Source organism: Anas platyrhynchos, chromosome 7, assembly GCF_047663525.1.
Source record: "Anas platyrhynchos isolate ZD024472 breed Pekin duck chromosome 7, IASCAAS_PekinDuck_T2T, whole genome shotgun sequence".
Classification (NCBI taxonomy): domain Eukaryota; kingdom Metazoa; phylum Chordata; class Aves; order Anseriformes; family Anatidae; genus Anas; species Anas platyrhynchos.
In genome coordinates this window covers 979,550-998,665 of record NC_092593.1, presented here as the reverse complement: position 1 = coordinate 998,665, position 19,116 = coordinate 979,550, and the positions used below count along the sequence as shown (strand labels likewise).

At 40.0% G+C, this 19,116-nt stretch overlaps 1 protein-coding gene across 7 annotated transcripts in view; it reads left to right on the top strand.

Annotated features, from left to right (window-relative positions):
- PKP4 (plakophilin 4) overlaps positions 1 to 19,116 on the top strand; it is an 88,944-nt gene that overhangs the window by 9,024 nt on the left and 60,804 nt on the right. For 6 of the 7 annotated variants that reach the window (XM_038181759.2, XM_038181758.2, XM_038181755.2 and 3 more), the window contains one exon: positions 11,883 to 12,016. In XM_038181759.2, the coding sequence (XP_038037687.1) occupies positions 11,888 to 12,016 (129 nt within the window). In that variant the 5' untranslated portion in view covers positions 11,883 to 11,887. Of the gene's footprint in view, positions 1 to 11,880; positions 12,017 to 19,116 lie in introns of those variants that run through there. The other variant, XM_038181761.2, reaches the window with a different exon arrangement.

The following is a 19,116-nucleotide window of genomic DNA, read 5'->3' as shown; positions in this document are numbered from 1 at the left end:
AAATACAATAGTGATTTACATGTGCAAATCTACTGTGGTAGGGGGCATTCAGTGTCTCCCCAATTAAGTTATCCTTTATCATGACAAAGCTACAGCTGTGTGGTTTTCTTGTGTGCTACGTGTTTTGGGTTGCTTAGAACTGCTATGGCCTCAGCCACCTTGACTGTGCACAGAGCAGACAGAATGAGATCCCCGTTTTATCCCAGGTGAAACTAAAATGTGAAGTCTCTCCATAAGACTAGTGGAGAGAGACACAGTGGCTTGAACTAGTTAACTGTTTTCAAATGTCAACTTGCACCTTTAAACCTGGAGTATTAGTGCACTGTTTGTAAGTCAACTGAAAGTCGTAAGTGGAAGAAAGCTGGATTGTCTGTGTTACTGATAACTTTGCAGATTTTTTTTTAATCTCTTGCGAGGCCTGGGGCCAGGTGCCAAGTTAGGCAGGTTAGCTTCAAACTATTTAGCTAATATTGTGACAGGCCTGGATGCTGCCAAATATGAAGGTTTGGTGTTTGTTTCTGGCTGTTGTAGCTTGCCAGCAGGACTCTGTAAGCTACCAGCAGCTGATCCACGCCTTGGTCCATCTATCTGGATGGTGTATGAATGGCATGAGTGCATCACTGTCTCCAGAAGAGTCAGCGAAAATGCTCAGCCTGTGTGTGGAACCTCAGCATGTGGGTCTGAAAATCCCATGGATGTCCGGATGTACGTGGCGTTGTTTTAATGCTATGGATGGATGCTAAGCATAGGCATAACGCTGGTTGTTAAGTTCAGCTACTGTGTGAAGCTATTTGCTTGTATTTTATTCAAGCTCCCTAATTGAAATGGCCCTACCACTTGCCGTGGAACGAAAGCTAGCAAATCACCATGCTTTGACCTTAACATTTTCCAGCAGAAAATGAACCTGAACTGCACTGATTGTAAACATGGCCCAGATGAGCTGGCTGCTTTCTGCTAGTTTAGCTGGTGTGATTCAAGTAGTTTGACTTCCTTTATAGTGGTAGTTATTTTATTTGTATACCAAGGTATCCTTTTGCCATAAGAAAAATTAAATCAAGCATACTAATGGGATAGCCTGGAGGAGACTGGGGGAGGCCTCATGGCAGCCTGCAGCCCCCTCACAGGGAGCGGAGGGGCAGGCGCTGAGCTCTGCTCTCTGGGGACAGCGACAGGACCCGAGGGGACGGCATGGAGCTGGGACAGGGCAGGGTCAGGCTGGGGGTTAGGGAAAGGGGGTCGGGCACTGGGACAGGCTCCCAGGTCATGGCCCCGAGCTTGTTGGGGTTTCAAGAAGCATTTGGACAATGCTGTCAGACACAGGGTTTGATTTTTGGGTGGCCCGGTGTGGAGCCAGGAGTTGGACTCGATAATCCTTGTGGGTCACATCCAACTCAGGGTATTCTGTGATTCTATTTTAAGAGTCCACTGTCAAGATCTTAACAGTACCTGCTAGGGGATCACCTGGGCGTGTTTTCTGGACAGACATGTTTTTGTTACTGATGGAATTTCTGTGTTGCTTTAGCAAGTCTTTCACCTATTTGTCTGTAACTTTCACATCATTATGTTATTATTTGACTTGTAAAACAATTCTCAAACTTCATGGACTTGCAGGTTTCTTCTCTCCTCTTAGAGTGCTCTACCTTTTTCACTTTTACCTGTTTTAAAATAGTTATACACCCCAGATAGCAAATTCTTTGTTGCCTTATGTGTGCATCAGATGCTTGTGTGAATGTCATCCCTTCCACTAGTGTGGACAGATGCTGAAAAAGTCTGTTTCACAAGCATCAGACAGCTCTCCTCAGCTCAGCTGGAAACTGTGTTGTTTTTTATTTAACAAGTTTTGCTCTTCTCAAGTCGAGTAACTTCAGTTACAGGTTTGCCTGCTTCAATTATCCTTTCATGTTAAATCAGTCGTTAACAATTTGGTCCATGGCTATTTCTGAAACAGATTTTTTTCTTACACCTTTTAGTTTCACCTTTGTTGAGTAAGTAATCTCTTTGTAGGTTTAGCTGCTCTTTAGTTACCATATCTATGAAATGAATACCTGCACTCCACCATTATGATGGTTATTCATGCATAAGTCAGTCTAGAAAAGCTGGATCTTACCAAAGTTTCCAGGGGTATTTGTTTCTGATATAGCTTCCACCCCAAAGTTTTAGAGTGGCTACAGGCCACAAGCAACTTTTTCTTCTCTGCTGTTGGAGATTGACTAAATACATTGATGGTTACGCTGTAAGGTTTGCCCTTTCACAGCTAAAGGAAAGCATTTGTATGACCAGTTACAGATAAGTCTCCAGAGAGATGACTTCTCTGTGAAGTTGAAAGCTGATAACAAGAATATTCCTATCTTCGGAATTTTTCTTTGGCTAGTGTGTCTTAAAATTCACTGCTGGACTGAATTTATACCTAATAAATTGGAAACACCACGAAAATGTCTTTTGTGGAGACACTGAGTCAGTAGCTTATTAAGCAAAACTTTTATGTGTTTTGTTTTTTTTTTTTCGTTTTGAGTGGGTTATACTTGGCATGGACCCAAGTCTTCCATATTTTGCAAATAGGCCATCACTGAAGTTAGGTCATCAGTTTGTCAGAGTTCAGTGGGAAACCTGAAGGTCATACTGCTGCCCCAGTAAGTAAAATTTTTCACTTTCATGAAGACACTGTTGTACAAATCTGCGAAATATATGGCATTTCTTGTAAATAAAGTATGATGTTCTACAGCAGCTTTCCTCTTAGGTTTCTGGCCAGTAAGTTAAGAAATAGGGAGATACTTCAGAAGCAATGTAATTTCCTTGTTTACTGGTATGTATCATTTAATGACTAAGCACTAAGTGTTGGTGCTTTAAGGCTGTGGTAAGAAAAAGCTTGAGGTCTGTAGCACGGTGACTAGTACACATCTGTTGGTCTTCATTTTCCTGATTTGTTTTTGTTTCATTTGTAAACAAAATCTAGATCAAGGATTTGTAGTCCTAAGCTTCAACGTTGGTGAATCAAAGCAGCAGCATGTGGTGAATGTAAATTGTACTTACCCATTTCACTTGAAGTATCCGAGTGTCTCAGTAGCGTACAAAGTTACTTTCATTAGAAGTTGAAATAGCATTTTAGTGTTTGGGGGGTTGGTTGTTTTTGTTGTTTTTTAAGTTTTCACAGAATCACAGAATGGTTGAGGTTGGAAGGGACCTCTGCGTTTGATTTTGTTGCCTACCACAGAGTACCGTGCTTAATCTGGCCGTTTGAATTTACCTTTAGCATAAAGCTGTTTGTTTGTAGCAAGTGTCTTGCCTGTGGGGTGCTTTGGCCAGGAGTCAGGAAGTCCAGTCCTCCTTCGGTGCGGCACTGGGAAGCGGCACCGGCCTGCCCCTCACGGGGACAGCATGGCGGGTGGGCCGCTCCGCACTGCACCGAGCAGCTTTCCCGGCGGCCTGAGGTGGCACTCGGGGAGCCAGGGCGTGAGGACGCCTCGTTCCCTGCGCTGCACCTCGAGGCCAGACATGTCTGTTCGTGGCTGTGAGATTTAATATGCCCTGCGCAAATCCCGGCGGTGTATCTGAAGCACATTAGATGTGGGTGCTGAGCCTTCCTGTTTCCTTGGGGATAACAAGGTCTGGCGAGGCGCTAGCTGTGACAGCGAGTATGCAGCCAGTGACCGACCCGCTGTGGCTGTTTGGACGTGTAACAGTACCACGAGGTTTTCCTTGAGATAAATGCTTTATTCTCCCCGTGCCCAGTGAGGATAGGGGTAGCGATGGCGATGACCTTGCATTTGAAAACCCCTTGCCCTGATCCTGCCCCTGGGCTGGGCCAGGCCTGTGGCAGCAGCCTGCCCGTGAGGGGCCTTCCCCCCGGGGTTCCCCGGCCGGCCGTGCCCCTCCGTGGGGCGCTGAGTGCTGGCACAGCTGGGCCGAGGACCGAAGTGACGCAGGACAGCACGGACGCGTTATCCCGTCAGTTCAGCGGTGAGCAAGCGCTATCCCAAGCTGACTGTAAATTGCAAGTTAAGGGACGTCTGGCTTTTTCCATGTATCTGACAAACCTGTTGGCACAAATCCTTCCTGTGCCTTGGCGGGAGGATGTTGGCAGGCAGCAGCAGCATCAGTATGAAAGCCGGGTAAGAGCGGGGCGAGGCGGTGTGAGCGTGCCTATGTTTACCTCTCCGTATTTGGTTATGTTCTTCTGAAGTTTGCGTTTATAGCCTCGATGAAATCTATTTTTAAAATGTATAAAAAAAGATTCTAACAGCGTTCATCAGAAGGTGTGTTGAGAGCTACTTGGAGTTAACTAGCAGTGTTACTGTAGAGAAAAATGTTATAAACTGTATTTGCCGTTGTGACTGAGAAACTTCTTAATTATTTCTTCAAATAACATCTTTTATGTGCAGACGTGTGCGGAGTATATAATGCAAACAATTTAGTTTTTATTGTGTTTCCGTTTGACAAAAAACAACAGTGGAACTCTGTACAGTCCTGTAAACCAAGAGAAGTGTAAAGCAGGTTTCTGAGCCCCTGCTTGTGCCCCTGCTTTGCTGGGCATGTTGAGGCAACATTTGCTCTGTCGTTTGCAGCTTTACCTGTCTGGTCCTAAGCGAACTCCACTGAGAGAGAGTGAATTAGGTGAGCATGAAAAGAAAAAGTGAAGAGGTTAAACCCTTTGTCGAACCTCTTCTATGCCTTTGCTGAGTGCTTCATTTAAAAAACTTTGGGTTTGAAATGATCTCTCTCACAAACAGCAAAGCACAAAATGCAATTAGGTAGATGCTGTTAACATCTGTAATTTCCTCTGCTGCCTGTGATATTGAGGAGATAACTGACTCCTGGACGAAGTGTTTCCTTTTTTGCCTAGCATAAATAAGTGTAACACTTTCAGCTCCTGTGGTATAGTAACAGGGGTGTTTCTTGTTTATTTCTCTTTCAAGTAGGAGTGGGTTTAGCACTTTTCTCTGCTGATGTGTATTCAGAGTTGGGTTGGGTTGGGGTGCTTTCCTGTCAGCCACTTGCTGTTCCTTTCTTTGCAGTGTTCAGAAAGCTCCGTTCAAGTTTCAGCTATCAGAAGTTGTATATATTTTTTTATAAAGCAAAAGTAAGTCATTCTAAAAATGGAAAGATATGCCTCTAACTACAATTACTGCTTTAGCATTATATGAAATAGCAATCTTGCAAGTCTGGAAGTGCATTCTTTTCTGCTGTTGTCATCCCTGAGTGCATTTCCTGAGCTATTATATTGATGTTTTCCTGGACTTGTGGAGTGCAAGCAAGAGCAGGCTTTTTCTGTTTTGAAAATGGAAATCCCCTTCCCCAGTAATTAGTTGTTGAATTTCAAGACTTAAAATTGCGTAATTTTCCAGCTACTTCATGTTACTGAGAGGATTTGGTTTTGATAGCTGTGTTTTAAAACGCTTATTTTGAGCTTCATGTTAAAGCACAGTGTAACTAACTAAGTCTAGCTTTTCTGGTGGTAAATAGATTATCTAATGTAAATATATCAATGTTAATTATCAAGCTTATTTAAATCATAAGCATGAGCATTTAATTGTTGTGTTACCTGTAGTTATGAAGAAGTATAAAAATAAAGTTTGTCTGATTTTGGAAAGGAGGAAGAGGCACCCCAGCATCCTATTGAGAAGAGAGAGTAACACAATTATTAGTATCATTGGATAAGGTGTGATACCTGGTAAGAAAATGGTGTTTAAGGCTGAGTTGGATGTGGCTTTGGGCAACCTGGTGTAGTGGTGGGAGGTGTCCCTGCCCATGGCACGGGGGTGGAATTAGATGGCCTTTAAGGTCACTTCCAGCCCAACCCATTCTGTGATTCTGTTGTTCATGATCTCTGAATGCCGACCCTACCATTAAGCAATAGATGTTCTCCTTTCCCTGGACCACAGCCATCACCTAGAAAGTGTTAATAATGGTGTTGGCTCCCACTTATTACCCTAGTTAACCACGTCCAGGCAGTACCAGGCCTGTGATGGAATGACAACTCGTGCCTTTCAATGCAGTTGAACTAGCGGCTGCTCTGACTATGGCTTTTAACAAGTTACTCTGTTTGCCCCTTTTCCCCCACGATATGTTCACCTAAGCTACCTCGGCTGCTTGTAAGAAGGCCACATGACTGCATCAAAAGCTTTATATCCCAGATGTATTTCTTCTAGCACTCTTGTCAAAAAACAAAATTAGGTAGATTTGATATAATTTTCTTGTGACGAATTCGCATTATTTCTTACTGCCTGATGTTCTAAATAGCCGTGGATTCCAATATTCTGGTAGATCAGGGCAATGCAGATTTGAGATGGTCCAAAGGAAAGATTCAGATTTGGGGTCTGTCATTTGTGTTCTTTAAGGCACTGGAGCCTTGTAGACTTAATTATTGAAAGGTCGTCTTATTGCCAAATGGCTTCTGTGTTACACGTGTGAAACGTGAACGCTCTCCAGACATCCTTTAGATGACAAAGATTCTTCTTTTTTTAAGGTGAGCTACAAATGGTGCCTCAGGCCTTGAAGGCTATGATCGTAAATATACACTTATTCAAAATGGTTGTCTTGCTATACCTGTCTGATCTCTTCTTTTGAATGGTTAGTTTGAAAGCTATAAAAATACTAATCTTGCGAGCATGTTACAACTGGATGTTTGGGGATGTAGAATCCTGCCTGCTCACTAGGACGAAGTGAAAGTATGTTGCCATCGGCCAAAAAAAAGGGCTGTCTTGTACTAGGAGCTGTAACAAAAATACATTTAGCCAAAAACTAGGGTAATCCTTTTAAACATTTTTAAAAGGATATATCACCAGCTGCCTTTTGCGCTTGGACATGGAAGGAAGGAGGGAAAAATGTATTTTGAAAAGAAAAGGGGATGATGAAGAGACCACCTTTCACAATAAGGTAGTTAAACACATCTCCCACCTTTCTCAGGCCCTGTGTCAGTTGCACGTAGGTTTCTGTTTGTGCAAGAGGAGCTCTTTGTGCAACTTGTGCAGGCATTTTTTTCTGCTGTCATTTTAGAAGTCAATTTCTTCCACATTTTCATCAGATAGTATATTTACTTCCCTGTTTTCATCAAATAATTAAGTCCATGTGTACAAAGCTTGTGCACTACCCATGTCCATCTAGAAAGGTCATGTCCTAACAAAACGTTTAGCCTATAGTGTGATATTTGAAGGATCTTGACTCTTGCTGCATTTGGAAACTTTAAAACTATTTTTTTGTGTGTGTTTGATCCATAAAATCCATTTTTTCATTGCTTGTGTCGTCTTTGCAAGTGGATAAGTTGTCATCTGCTGTCTTTTCATCCAAACAAATAACTACTGGCTGGTAGACATAACACAGTTTATTTTAGCTCAGTCACTTGGTTGCACCAAGCTTGAGAATGTAAATCACCGCCTACTGCACGGGCGAGCAGCGCTCCATCCCTGTAGCAGGATGGAGCTAACGTGAACCACTCATAGCTAGAAATGTACTGACATGTCTGTGAAGTAACTCATAAAATCAGATAAAATTTAATTGGGTCTTCATCTAAAAACTGTGGAAATGTAGTAAGCCTAGTTTTGTTTTCAATTTTTACATATACTGCAAAGGATCAAAAGAGAAAAGTCTTTGAGGCTGAAATGTGCCTTGTCACTTAAGTGCGGATTTATATGAATAACTTAATTGTATAATAAATAATATGTCCATGTCCCAGCAAGTTGGCTTTGGTTTATTGGAGCTTTTTTCTTCTGTACCAATGAAGTAGCTCTGATGTCCTCATCTACTCCTGTTGCTTGATTTAAACTTGTAGCTAGACACACAAGGATTTTTAATAAGATGTTGCTTGGGTTTTTTTCCTCATGATGTGTACTGTCAGTCTATCCTACTCTAGTCAACAGTGTTCATAAGAATCATATTACCTCTTCAGCAGAAATTACTTCTGTGGCTTTTATTACTGGCTTCAGGTCAGTATTGGGAGGCTTGGAACATAGGCAAGGGGAGAAAAATTGGGAAAATCCTCTGCATAAGGAAGGCAAGAGGAATATGAAATGAAGTGAGAAGGAAGATGTGAAAAAGTGCCACTTCTGATGTCTTGCAGGGAAACTGGAAAGGTCTGTGGCTTCCTGCCCGTCTCCTGCCTGGACAGGGGTTAGTCAATGCTGGCAAATGTATTGGCTATCGCTGTGAAAGTAACAGCAGGAGCAGTGAAAGGCGGGGATTAGACACCAGCTAGAATGAAGAATTAAAGTGTGGCTTCCTCTCCTCAATTTAGTGATTTCTTGCATTTCTTCTTTCTCTTCAACTGTGTGTTCTGGTTCTTTCATTTAATCAGTGATTACACATGGCTACAAGATCAGCTGGTTCAGAAAAACGCCATCCTACTCCCTCCACTCACACACACACACACACAGGGGGAAACATAGCATAGCTTTGTGTCAGATAACTCACTGGACCTATTTGCTTTGCAGCTGTTTGACCATTCAGTCAGACAGAAGAGAAAGTATTACCCATTTTGGCAACTGCGGCTTCAGTGCATGATTGGAGGACAAGTGGGAATACCAAGATAGGCAGATTACTAAAGAAAACCGGTGAATCTGCCCCATCATCTGTGCTGGAGCCCAACAAGTCTGCTGCCTTTGTACAAAAGAACATCTCAGAGGTGTTCAGGAGTTAGTGCTTCTGCATGGTAGGGGTTGATGAGCCAAGTGTGCATGGCGGAGGCAACAGGTATTCTCTGAAGGGCTGGTTAAAGATTTCCTCGAGCAAATCCTTGCAGTTGCCTGAAGAGATGGTCTCTGCCACAAACTGATTGGAATGTTTTTGGTGGCTTGGTTTGCATCGATCCAACTCACTTTGTGGTTTCATGAAACCATTTGAGTGAGCTTTCACAGTAAAGAGGAGGGAAGGGCTGCTCTTCTCAGCATTGGTGTAGGTTATTTCAGACTACAGGCTTCAAGCTGAACAGCTTTATTTCTCTTGCGTGCTTGCTTCTAGATGGAAAATGTAAATGCAGCCAATCCAGCCTAGAGCTAGTGTCACTGCTTTCGTTCTTCTGGCTTTTAAGTGGAGAATTTCAAAATTTGGAGTAGGAGTTGGGAATTTAGGTGATTGCTTTCTTCAAGCAGTGTGCCTGAGGGAGGCATGGTGGCAGGCACTGGGCTGGGCTGTGGGGAGCATCATCCCATTTGTGCACTGCATCGCCCAAGCTCAGCAGGCAGCCGGAGTGAATGAGTTTACACCTCGGAGTTAGGTTCAGTGCTTACCCAAGTGTCTGTAGGATCAAAGCCAACAGCTGTCTAATCTTGATACCAAGATTAGAAAATCAGTAACTTTGCCAAGAAATGTGTTAATTGAAGGAACAGCAGTTAAAACAACTGCCTGTCTGGGAAGGTGCAGCTCTCTAAGTACGCCTCTTAACACTGAAACAGATGTACATTTAACACTGGCATCTTCATTAGTAACTAATTTGATTGGTTTTCCTTTGAGTGTTATTATGAGACTCAATATTGGGTATATTTTCTGTTCAGAGAAGTGACGATACTTTTCGACCAGTCCAGGTGTATGTTTCCTTGAATGGATTCTACAGAAATCTACTACAGATGAGTTGTGGGGGCTGGAGGGGGTGTAGCTGTACACCAGCAACCTGGTGTAGTGGTGGGAGGTGTCCCTGCCCATGGCAGGGGTTGGAATTAGATGGCCTTTAAGGTCACTTCCAGCCCAAACCATTCTGTGATACTATGAAATCTGCCTCACTGCAGCTCTCCTAGTGGATCGTGAATTTCCTTTGTTGTTGTTATTTTGGAATAAAGAGTAATTTTTAAGACCAAACCATTCCACGATTCTGTGATTTAATTGTGTTTTGTTTCTCACCTGGAAGTTCCGAACATAAGGGACACTGCGCTGGTTCCTTTGCAGGTCAGGACACAAAGGGATGCATCCCTCAGTTGTAACTTGTGAGGGCGTTTGGGATTTGACGTTTTGATCTCTTTATAAGTTTTACCAAGTGAAAGGAAAGCTAGAATGTGTAGTTTTATTACTTAATGATATGCTAGCAAATTTAACAGTCTGTTTAGAAACCTGAAACACTGAGTTGTTGTCATAAAACATTGGTGGAAAGTGATGTAAAAGTCTAGGTATGACCCAGGGAAGTGAAACATAATCTATGATTCTTTTGCTCATTGTGGCTTGATGAAAGAGTTGATTTTTGCAAGAAAATCCTTAAAAGATTACTTTTTTCTTTTCCAAAGCCTCCAAGTTGAATCTGCCGCTTCAATTCTTCAAACTTACATAAATATTGGAGCAGTTTTTTATTCTGCTTTCTTTATTGCTGTTTAACTTTTTCTTCTAGAAGCAGGGGTCTCTGGAGCTTTAGATGTATGCCAGGTTTAAGGTTAGTTTAGGAAATCTTAGTTTGGCTACCATTGTATTGCAAGCTTAAAATGAATGAAAATGTTTCAAAAATATCACCAGACACTCAGCATGCAGGATCACACGGAACGTGACACGCGAACCGTGTGATAGCACTCTGTGTATTCTCCAAGCGTACGCTCTGTGCTGTTTGAGAGAAAGCCGGCTCCATCTCCCCAGACATGGCACAGGTATTCGGCACTGGCTGAGTTCAGCTGAGCGTGATGAGTGGAGGCGATGGCTGGTCCCCGCGCTGTGCCAGGAGCTGCCTCGGGCCCGGCGGGCAGGCCGGCAGCATGGCGCTGGGCTGGGGCCTCCTCTCCCTCAGAGACCAGTCTGAGCCGGGGGGGCTGGGCTGGGTCTGAAGGCTTTGCTGGGGCATTGAGGGTGCTGGGTCGTGGTGGGAGAAGAAGATATACGTAGCCTGGGCTTGCCTGTGTTGGTCTGGGAGGAGGACAGTGTCTGGCATAACCATCTTTATATCGCCTTGTTTGTGGTTTGATCCCTTTGGAAGGTGGTAATGTGAGGGAAGAAAGAAAAGGAGCTGAGCTCGCACGCTTTGATATACAGCAGCGTGGTACTTGCGTGATTCTTCCTTCTCCGTCCCAGAAGGTAGCCCGTAGACTGCTTGCAGTGTAAGCTACTCTTTGGGAAATGAAGAGAAGGAAGCTACTGTTCGTATTGTGTGCCTTCTCTAAGAATATTGAGCTTCTTCTGAAAATCTAAATTTTTATTACTATAATGTTGTATCTTGTGAGTTTTTCCTTTTCTGAAGGAAGTGAGTTTGGTATGTGTGCAGGAGATGCATCAATACCGCTTCTGTGCTATTTTCAAAGTATTAAACACATCATAACAATCTGCAATATTAATTAATAGTAACTTCTTATTTATTTATTGTATTTTTATTCTTTTACATGTACTGGGGTTGTTAGTGTGTGCTGCCTCCACAATAATGAAGGTTGGGATTCTCAAACTTTCATCCTGTCTATCCATTCTGTGCTACCCATAGCCCAGGACAATGGTTATAACTTTACTGCTTTGATTTTTTTTTATTTTTTTATTTTTGAAAAAGAGCACTAGAAGCATTATTACCATTAACTATAATTAATCTCTTTGGTTTGCTCCCAACAGCAAAACACTCTGCTGTTAGATGTCATTCCTCTATGCATGATATACACCTTGATTCTATGTCTTCTTGATGTTTAATGCTAGTATTCTTTACCCATCTTGGACTTTGCTACTTTTGGTAATTTCCACAGGATAGCATTTAAAAAATAATCTTTAAACATCATGCTACTTGGTAACGTCTGCCTGCTCTTTACATTCCTATTTCAGTTTGTAAAGGTGAAGCACAATAATAGGAACAGGTGCTGATATGTGTAGTATGAAGTTCTCTGCTATTTTGGTTAAGTTTGGAAAGGTGTTAGAAGGAAGATGAAAATCTAAATCCTGAAAATTTGTATTTACTTAAATGTCCCTGACTGAAAATGTAAACTATTTTAAAATATTGTTTATTGCAGGCAAGATGCCAGCCCCTGAGCAGACCCCACTGGTGGAAGATGGGCTGCCACAGACAGCACAGGAAACTTCCACAGTCCCAGGCATGGAACCAGAGACTACTGCCACTACCATTTTAGCTTCTGTAAAGGAACAGGTATATGCCTTGCTTCTAGCAATTCAGAAATCCAGCATGCATTTCAGAATTAATCATTGTCTTTTTTGCATTGCTGGAAAGAAACATTGTTTCTGAAATTTGTTTCCTACTGTTAGTATAGTGCATTTTGTATGTCAAAATGGGGGTATCTGAAAGGGTTCACTTGACTGCAACAAACAGAAGCATCATTATGGTATTCTGTATCAAATGTAATGTATGCCGTGATGTAAATCAGATTTGAGATGTGGGTTTGTTGTTCAAACAAAATATAAAAATCAGTAGTGTAGAACTAATGCAACTTTGAGAATTAGACCTTTTTGTCCATTCTGCAAAGTTGTATACAGTGTTAAAGAAATATGCTCATAAAGTTTGTATGGTAGGTTAATGTTTTGTTTAAGAATAGGTCTTAATATTTGGTTTGGGGTTAGGTATCAATGTCCAGGTAACGATATATTTTAAATCTGCAAAACATTTCTGAAATGTATCTTAGCGATTATCTCTACGGGGGGGGAGAGAATAAAACATGATTACATCATATGGTCTGAATATAAACAAGTTTCATACCCATGGGATCCTTGGTCTTAAATGAAAATTTACTGCAAAGCAATTAAATTTTTCATGACTAAGTACTAGTTTCAAAAGTTTTTGAGCTGGTAATAGAATAATAATTTCTCAGTGATTTTGAAACTGAGCTTCCAATGTTAAGGTTATTAAGGCTAGAGGCCATCAAGATATGAGTAAGCACAGTCAACTTGGTTATAAAGAGCTTGAGCTACCTCATCATCTGAAAACAGCAGTTCGTCTTGCACTGCTTTAGCTTATCACAAATGTCAATTAGAACTCATTTGCTTAAAGTACGTTTGTGGTGATTTTACGTTAGTCCATGTTATTTTGCAGTTGACAAAGAACATGCTTGTAATGGTAGCTCAGATGATGAGCAGCACTGTAATAATGACAGCGCTATAATTCCTAGTGAAATAAGGAATAATTTCACCAGCCAATAATCTTACCACTGTGATTACTGTCCAGAAATGCTTTTTGAAATTTAATACAATAGTGATTGCTTAAGCTGAACATACAATTATGACAGCATTATTTACATTGGATTGATTAAAATATATGCCTTATATGTATATATGTATATATATATATATATATATATATATGTATATAAAAGGCATTCGTTAACATACCCTTTCCTACCCAGGAAACATTTTATCTTGTTCTTACAGAAAAAAATGGATAATGGAATATTTCCTCATTTTAAAAAGGAGGTTAAAACCTCTTTCACTCTTCATTCAAAAAAAGACTCAAATTTATGGATATTAAGCAACTCAATTCTGATCAAAGGAAAAAATATGACTAAAATTGTGTTTTAGTAGTTGCTGAAATGCAAACTTAAATGTAGCTTAGTTCTGCAAAGTGTGTAGACATGTTAAAATGAGTGGAATGGGGAGGACGATAAAAACCATGCTTCGCTCTTGAAAATAATAACTTGAAGGTACTAAGAACCAAACCATAGCTTTCTGGTATTCTTTCTGTTGATATTAATTATGGACAGATACTGACATATTCAACGCCCTTCCTGTATGGCACAAATCCCAGAACAGAATATTTTCCAGTGCAGTTATTTACTTTATTAAATTTGAATGGAAACTAATATGCTGTTTACTATGGCTTAACTTCATTTTATTCAGAAATCTCTCTTTTTATTTGCAGTGGATCTGTATTTGTACAATAGAGCTGCCACACCTTAAATTCATTGCTTTAGACACGCTTAGAGTGGAACCAAAGTTGAGAAAAAAAATTATCATTACTTGTTCAGCTGTACAAGATTTTAACCTAACAAAAACTACTAGTTACTGCAGTAGTTCTGAAATAAGTACATAAATTTATTGAACAACTTTGTTAAGCAGTGTCCACCGTAGTGGCATGGATATAGACATATCTAAGACACCTCACTTGGCATAGATATTTTGAACCTGCCTTGGCAAGGGGATTGGACCTGATGATCTCTTGAGGTCCCTTCCAACCCCTACAATTCTGTGATTCTGCAATATACAAAGTTTCAGTAATTAATAAGCCTATTAACTTTTACAAAACATTTTATATAACCTCTCCATTTGTTTCTTTTTCTTCTGATCACAAATCAGCATAAGGCAACCTCGTTATCAAAATAGAGCATGTCCCTTGAACTCTGAACACTCCCCTCATTGAGACAAAATTGCCAGACAGCTGTGTAAATCTCTTGATTATATTCTAGGGAAACAAATGCATAATTTTCACCAAAAGTGATTGAGAAGTGCAAAGAAAATTTGATTACTACAGCTTTGTCTGTACTCTTCTGACAAAGCTTACGTTTTTAAACATGAAAATAAATCCCTAATTAGTATAAACTACGCCACCTCCGCCCTCTTAAAGGAAGGTAGGGAGGATAGTTCTTTTATCAGGATCATCTATTCTGTTTGCCTCACTAGCGGACGTGCTTTTGGATGAAAATCAAGGGAAGGACTGACTCTTAACACAACTTAAGTTACATTTTTAGTATTGGATTGCCTTTTTGAATGCAGGGAAATCCAAAGACTAACTATACTAAAGCTGAAATGTATTTTAGCCTTTTTTTCTTCTAATAGCTGCATGTGTACATGGTGTTTTGTTTTGGAAAGGCAACATCATAGCAGTTACAGGAGAAATATAAAGGCAGGTAGTTGCCAGCTACTCCAGATGAAATTCGAGATTATTGGGAATCACTGGTGTTTCACAAGCACAGGCCTTACACTACTGAATTTAGAATTGTTGCTGAATTGGCAAGATGAAGTGGGTGACCAGATCATTGAAAATTGAATTTCCTGCTTGGTGTTGGCTTTCCTTTTCAGTGATTGGGCTGAGGGAGGAAAAGGTCTCACAGGAAGAACCTGCCATTGCTCCAGCTTTGAAAAGTAACGTGAATATACTGCTTCTGATTTGTTTGCCAAGACAGAAGCAGTTGCAGCAGTGGTAGATTTATTTATTTCAATTTCTTTGTTCTTTAAGTGTTAACTAGTTCAAAGGTGGCCAACTTTTCACTTTTTCCTTTGTAAACAGGTGATAATAGACTGAGAATGATTGGATATGCTTTTGGGTTAATAATCATAAATCTCTTGTGGTTTCCTATGTGCTTTTCTAGAAATGTTCCCTTTTGTTCAACACTTCAGCAAAACTTCTAAATTTTCCATAATGGTATTGAACAACATACTTTTGAAAAAAAAAAAAAAAAGTGCACTTTACTTTTTTTCCTTCTTTGTTGTTTAAGTACAAAATTATTTAGATGGCTATTGAGAATGTGGTGTGTTTTTTTTTTTTTTTATGGGGTTGGTGGGGAAAAAGGAAAAAACTGTACAAAAAAATAAGGGTAAAAAAAAAAGGAAAAAGCTCTACGAAAAAACAGCTTCCATATGGAATTGGCGGAAAGAATGTATTCTTCGTACAGCAGAGGTTTTTTTTACTGCACATTTAAAACATTTTTGCTAAAATTACTGTATTTTCGTATGAAGTTTGAGAGATTTCTCTACCAATTCAGATATAATTTGGATTAGGTAGTGCTTCATATCAAACTGTGTAGGCACGTGGCTTCAACAGATTACCTGAAAAAAGATGTAATAAATACAGTCCTGGTAATTGGGCACAACAATTGAACAGTCTTAGTTTGAAATTCTGATTTGGATTAGTGATCGGTTAGATGGATAAATGTATATCTATTCTGAGATGAACTTTTTATTAAATGGTTGGTGCTTTTTAGAAAAATGGCTGTCCAAGCTTTGTATAAGTGAAACAAAATCTTTGCTACATGACTGGGAGATTTTTTTTCAACTCTCTTAATGTTGTTTTCAACTGTATAGATCATTCTTACCCCGTTAATAGCGGAACTTTGCACTTTGCTATCTCTCTTCTTTATAAATATTTCCAGATTTGATGAATCAAGTCTGAGAGGTCTGCTTCCCAAGGCTTTAATTTTAAGACAATTTCTGGAATTCCTCTCTCAGATGAAACTGATAACTCATTTCCAGAATCAAAATTCTTTATACTCTGTTTTTCATTTGAAAATTAGATTAGAAATTAGAATTAGAAATTAGTTTTTCCTTCTAGCATTGTATTGTTAAGCTTTTAAGGGGAAAATCCCTTTGAAGAAGAGCCTGCCTAAAACTGTGGGCATCCACAAAATATATCGGAGTATTTATACCTCTTGTAACACTGATAACTTACCAGGCTCTACTTTGCAACAACTCAACTCTAATCAGCTGCTGGCAAAACAGTACACTTAGCAATTCAAAATAACCCATCATTGTAACAAACAGTTTTCAAAGAGGATGCTACTCAGCTGAAGTCAGTGAATACCTCAAGTGGCATTCCTGCTTTCTGTCTTTGTATGAGTGTACTTTTCTATTAATTGCTGAAACTTTGATCCCTCATCTGCTAGAACAGCACTAAACTTTTTTACCAGACCAGTGAACAATGCAGGCATAAAAGTATTAAGGGCTTTAATGGTCTACTGCTGTTGAATGCAGAGTAAGTGTGATCAGCCAATAATTGTAGCTGTGTGATTTCACAACCTGTAATCTGTGATTCTCTTTACCCTGTCCAATTTTTCATCTTTTGTCTTCTGTTTTGGAAGATACTGAGATACTGAAAGCATGAAAATGCAGTTGTGTGTGTGAGTAAACTTTATTTTTACAGAAAACTTTGAGGTTGATCTAATATGGTTAGTTAAAAATTTTGTTTCATTTCAATAGACTACAGTAGGGAATCCAAATATTGGGTCACTAAGGTACAGTATTCAGGTTGAGAAAATATATTTGATATGTTTTAGTCAGTTCCTTAATTTGTTTCAGAATTACAGCAAGTGGAAGCATGTAGGACTGTGCATGGATTAGTGCAGGGGCTGGCATTTGTAATGTGAAGATATAAATTAACTTTATTTTTTCTTCTTGTTTTGCACCTTTGTATCATAGAAATGTCCAAAATATACCTGCCTTTCCTTAGCACAATGAACCCGTTCGTAGGCAATGAGAGCTGTGTGTCTCTGCACCGTATGTTACAGCCGACAGGGAAAAGTATTCCTCTCAAATGCTTGCCAGCCATTTCTATCAACTCGAACTACTGGAAGAAGCTTAGCTGAATTGTTCAATGCTCAAAATGTTTATGATTAGGAAAACATTTCAAAGTTAACCTACAGTTACTTCTTGATTTTTCACAAAGACAGTGATGTTTGGCAATTTAAGCAACTTAGCCTGTCCTGGCGCTACCACGTAGCATCACAGCCCTGCGTTCAGCAGCCACTCAGAACTGGTAGAAGTTGACGCTGCTGCAAGATGCTTCCCTTGCTGTGGCGTCAATGGCATCATCTCTCCTGGGTGTCCCAACTGCCTGGTCCTGGTATGGCAAGACAGGCACATGCTATTCAAAAAGAGTTCAGGAGTAGTTTTTGCTGCTTGTGACATCAGTGCTGATTCTTGGACAGTTGTCACTAGAAAGCCTTCAGTTAACCAGCTGGACCTTCTACCCTGTATTTAGAGTTTTAAATTAGCTGTATTTTGCCAGGTTTCAAATTACAATAGGGCAAGAAGAACAAAATTTTTATTTTTCAACATTGTAAATCCTGAGTGCTTATTCTCCTCTGTGTTACTGAGGTAGAAAAGTTCTTGATTAACAAAAATGAAAATGTTGGATCTCTGTAACATAATGCTATAATGGGATGCACAGACAGACAGCACACAATTGTTTCTAAATTTTCTTATGCTATCCAAAGACTTCAATAAGTCAATAGTAGTCATTATGGTCTGTCATACATTATGTTCCCATTACTTAACTCTTTTTCAAGTATTTGTCTTAATTGCCAAGCGTAGTATGTTCACAACTTTTTTTTTCCCACTTGTTAGAGAGCCACAAGCCTATAAGAGGTTCTCAGCTCTCAAAAGAAAAGGGCGGTGTGTTTTCATGATTGGTATAACTTGCCTCATCTGTGTCTTCTGATAGTGAAGACCTTGAAGTATCTTTGTGAGTGAGGTCGCAACATCATTGCAGAAAAATTACTGCTGGGCATTCAAAGCTTCTAGGCCTGTGTGGGCAGTCGTATTCACTACAACGTTGGCACCCCATGTGGGGTTTTTCTCTGCTCCAGAACCTTCAGCCTCCAAGAGCATCCACAGTTACAGAGCTCTGAAGTTTGAGTTTTGGCTTCTAATCATGGAAGCTCGTCTGCCTGCAGTCTGTCTGGTTGCCTTTCCAAAGCAAGTTGCTTTCTTCTTTCTTGAACCGTGTAGACGCTGCTTCTCCCTGAAAATAATGAAAGCTAGTGTTTTTTATAGCTTCATGTTAAGAAATATGGCCTGTGGTTTTGCAATGAAATTTAGCTTATGAGTACAAAATTGTTGTTTTGTGAGGTGATTAAGTAGTTACTGCTAAACAGGTGAGTAGAATTACATTTTTTTCCTCTATGTATTGAGTAATCTTGGAAAAAAAATAGCTCTGGCCAAAGCATTGTAGTGTATGTTTCAGAAGATTCGGTTAGTACCAAATCTTTGGTTAGTATGGCAGTGTATTGGGTAATCTACGTGTATAACTTCACTGTGTGCTGCCCACATAGATGATGATCTGCAAATGAAAACAAACACTCTAATTATTTTGTTTGACTCCAGTCATATTGTCACAAGCCAGTGCTATAAAAAAAAGTTAAACGTGATTTTTTGCTTAGGCTAGCAGCTTCCCGTGCTGCCAGCATTGTATGGGAGCATCCTGTGTGAGGGGATGGCTCCCACTCCTTTCAGAGAAGCTGTCTAGAGAAACAAATTCAAAAAGCTTCCTGCAACAAATAGTATGTTATATGATAGATAAACATACTGGTGGTAGGTGTCCATTCAGAGTGGGATCCCTACCCTCTTCCCACAAGTTTACTCTTAGTGTGTGATGTATTTATTTTAAATCTTTTTTTTTTTTTTTTTTAAAGAAAAAAAGCTTAAAAAAGCTTTTTTCTTTTTTTTTAAAAAAAAAACTTCTTGATTTTGGGTGCTCATTTTGTTTGTCCATTTTAATGGAACTGACTGTGGGGTCTGAAACAGAAGATA